General features: G+C 46.3%; 1 protein-coding gene across 1 annotated transcript in view; it reads right to left on the minus strand.

Annotated features, from left to right (window-relative positions):
* chmp1a (charged multivesicular body protein 1A) overlaps positions 1-2,224 on the minus strand; it is a 9,226-nt gene extending 7,002 nt beyond the window's left edge. The window contains exons 1-5 of the mRNA XM_056248298.1: positions 2,097-2,224; positions 1,806-1,825; positions 1,623-1,700; positions 1,266-1,412; positions 64-192 (exon numbers count right to left, since the gene is read on the minus strand). Of these exons, the coding sequence (XP_056104273.1) occupies positions 64-192; positions 1,266-1,412; positions 1,623-1,700; positions 1,806-1,825; positions 2,097-2,103 (381 nt within the window). The 5' untranslated portion in view covers positions 2,104-2,224. The remainder of the gene's footprint in view (positions 1-63; positions 193-1,265; positions 1,413-1,622; positions 1,701-1,805; positions 1,826-2,096) is intronic.
* Between the last annotated feature and the right edge of the window lie 441 nt (positions 2,225-2,665).

The following is a 2,665-nucleotide window of genomic DNA, read 5'->3' on the forward strand; positions in this document are numbered from 1 at the left end:
GTAGTGCTACTGTGTGTGTTTCTAATTTGCTCTGCGGAAACACACACACACACACACACTCACCGAGGTGTGTACGTCCAGATTCTGGACCTGCGTCTCGAACTTGTCCATGACGGCCGACACCTTCTGCAGGTCCATGGAGTTCAGAGCCTTATCCAGCGCTTTAGTGACCTGAGACATGTTCTTCGCCACCTGAGGAGAGACAGACAGTGTGTGTGTGAGTGTGAGAGAGAGAGAGAGAGAGAGAGAGAGAGAGTGTGTGTGAGTGTGAGAGAGAGAGAGAGAGAGAGAGAGAGAGAGTGTGTGTGAGTGTGAGAGAGAGAGAGAGAGAGAGAGAGAGTGTGTGTGAGTGTGAGAGAGAGAGAGAGTGTGTGTGGGAGTGTGTTACCCCTTTTTCCACTAAAGCATTTTGAGAGCCGGTTCGGAGCCGGTGTCTACTCTCGAACCAGTTCTTTGTGTTTCGACAGCCAAAGAACCGGTTCTCGGCCAGGAAAATTGTTTCCAAAGCGGCACCAACTCTTTGCTGGACTAGAACCGTTCTTTTACCACGTCATGCTTACGTCCGGGGCTGGGGGGGGCTATTGTGACGTGACCAACAACACGACAGGAATGGGAAAGCTAAGATGTATGGTGACGTACGAGAGTGTGTGTGTGTGTGAGAGTGTCTGTGATTGTGACAGTGTGTGTGAGAGTGTGTATATGTGAGTGTGTGTGTGAGAGAGTATGTATGTGTGAGTGTGTGTATGTGTGTGTGTGTGTGTGTGTGTGAGAGTGTGTGTGTGTGTGTGTGTGTGTGTTTGTTTTTGTGATATATGAGGACACAAATGTGTATAATGACATGCATATTACACTGGTATTACAACTTACACGTGATATATGAGGACATTGCATGAGTCCTCATATTTCAAATAGCTTAAAAAACATAAAAAACAATGTTTTTTTTTAAATGTAAAAATGCAGCATGTCTCCTGTGATGGGTAGGTTTAGGGATAGGGGCAGTGTAGGGGGATAGAATATACAGTTTGTCCAGTATAAAAATCATTACGCCTATGGAATGTCCTCATATATCACAAAAACAAAGCTGTGTGTGTGTGAGAGTGTGTGTATGTGTGTGTGTGTGTGTGTGAGAGAGTGTGTGTGAGAGTGTGTGTGTGTGTGTGTGTGTGTGTGTGTGTGTGTGTGTGTGTGTGTGTGTGTGTGTGTGTGTGTGTGAGAGAGAGAGAGAGTGTGTGAGAGTGTGTGTGTATGTGTGAGTGTGGTCTCACCCCCTTCATGGTCACAGCGGTCTGCACCTTCGAGGCCACGGCATCGACTCGAGACGCCATCCTCAGCCAGTTCAGGCCCTCGTTCTTCTTGCGGATCGCGTTCTCTGCGTACACTCGCGCACACTCCACATTCTTCTGCTGGAGAGCCTGGAGATCACACACACACACACACACACACACACACACACACACACACACACACGCCACATTCTTTACAGAACACACACAATAATAACATCACAGCACATTTATAAGTGCTAAACAGCCATATGATGAGCATGTGACGACATGCACGCGGCTGACGTCACAATGACGCCGCCCCCCTCCCCCCTCAGTTAGTGACGTCACACCCCGTACCTTCTTGACTTTGGCTTGCTCGGTTTTCGAGTCTTTCTCCGCCTTCTTCGCCAGTCGCTCCAGCTGTTTAGAGGTGAACTGATGAAGATGAAGATCAGACATGAGCCTTCATCACCGACAGAGAAACACACACACACACACACACACACACACACACACACACACACATATATATACACTCACCTTCAGCTGGAAGAGTGTGTCTGTGTGGGAGAAACACAATCATCATCATCATCAGAACAACATGAAACGCCCTACAGCTTTACATATGTGTAGATTTACACCAGTAATAAACAAGTCACACAACATCAGTGTGAACAATCATCAAATCACACATTAATCACTGTCACACCGCATATCTGCTCATACTTATTATTAGACAGTATAATACAGAATCATGATTCATTCGGAAGTTAAAAAAGATTCAATAGTAACACGAAGTGTGTGACAGCCTTCGAGCGAGAGTCTTCCTACCGTCCATGTTGATGTTGTCTGAGCTTTTATAAAGATTGATGGATTATTAGATGTTTCTCCACTCGATGAGTTTGTTTATGAGTCTGCGCTCGAGCTCTCTCTCTCTCTTCCGGGTTCAGCTGAGCAGCGTCACCGTGACGTCATGCACGTCCTCTTCCTCTGTGGTTTAATCGGCGGCCTGGATGTCGCATTACCGCCATCTTCTGGAGTTACTGAGTCATATTTCCCACATCGGAAAAGGTTCAAGTATAATCTTGTCCACTACTGCCACATCGCAGGACATTCTTTACTCATTTCCCTGTTATTTTTAATCTTTCCTTTTTCTCGGCTTCACAGCTTCTCATAGACTCATTAAAGCTCTAAAACCCTTTGAAATCGAGCTAAAATGCTGAATGTATCCAGGAAACACGTCATTATAGAGGAGAGATGGGAGGGGGATTATTTTGATTAACATGAATTTAAATCAATTCTCTATGCGGTGTAGTGCTGAAAAGTGTTGTTGTTGTTGATCCTCCAGTCCAGCAGGGGCCGCGCATGCGCATGTGCTGCTCCGCTCCTCTCCGCGCATG

The sequence above is a fragment of the Rhinichthys klamathensis genome, unplaced genomic scaffold, assembly GCF_029890125.1.
Source record: "Rhinichthys klamathensis goyatoka isolate OS25496 unplaced genomic scaffold, OSU_Roscu_1.1 h1tg000054l_1, whole genome shotgun sequence".
Taxonomy (NCBI): domain Eukaryota; kingdom Metazoa; phylum Chordata; class Actinopteri; order Cypriniformes; family Leuciscidae; genus Rhinichthys; species Rhinichthys klamathensis.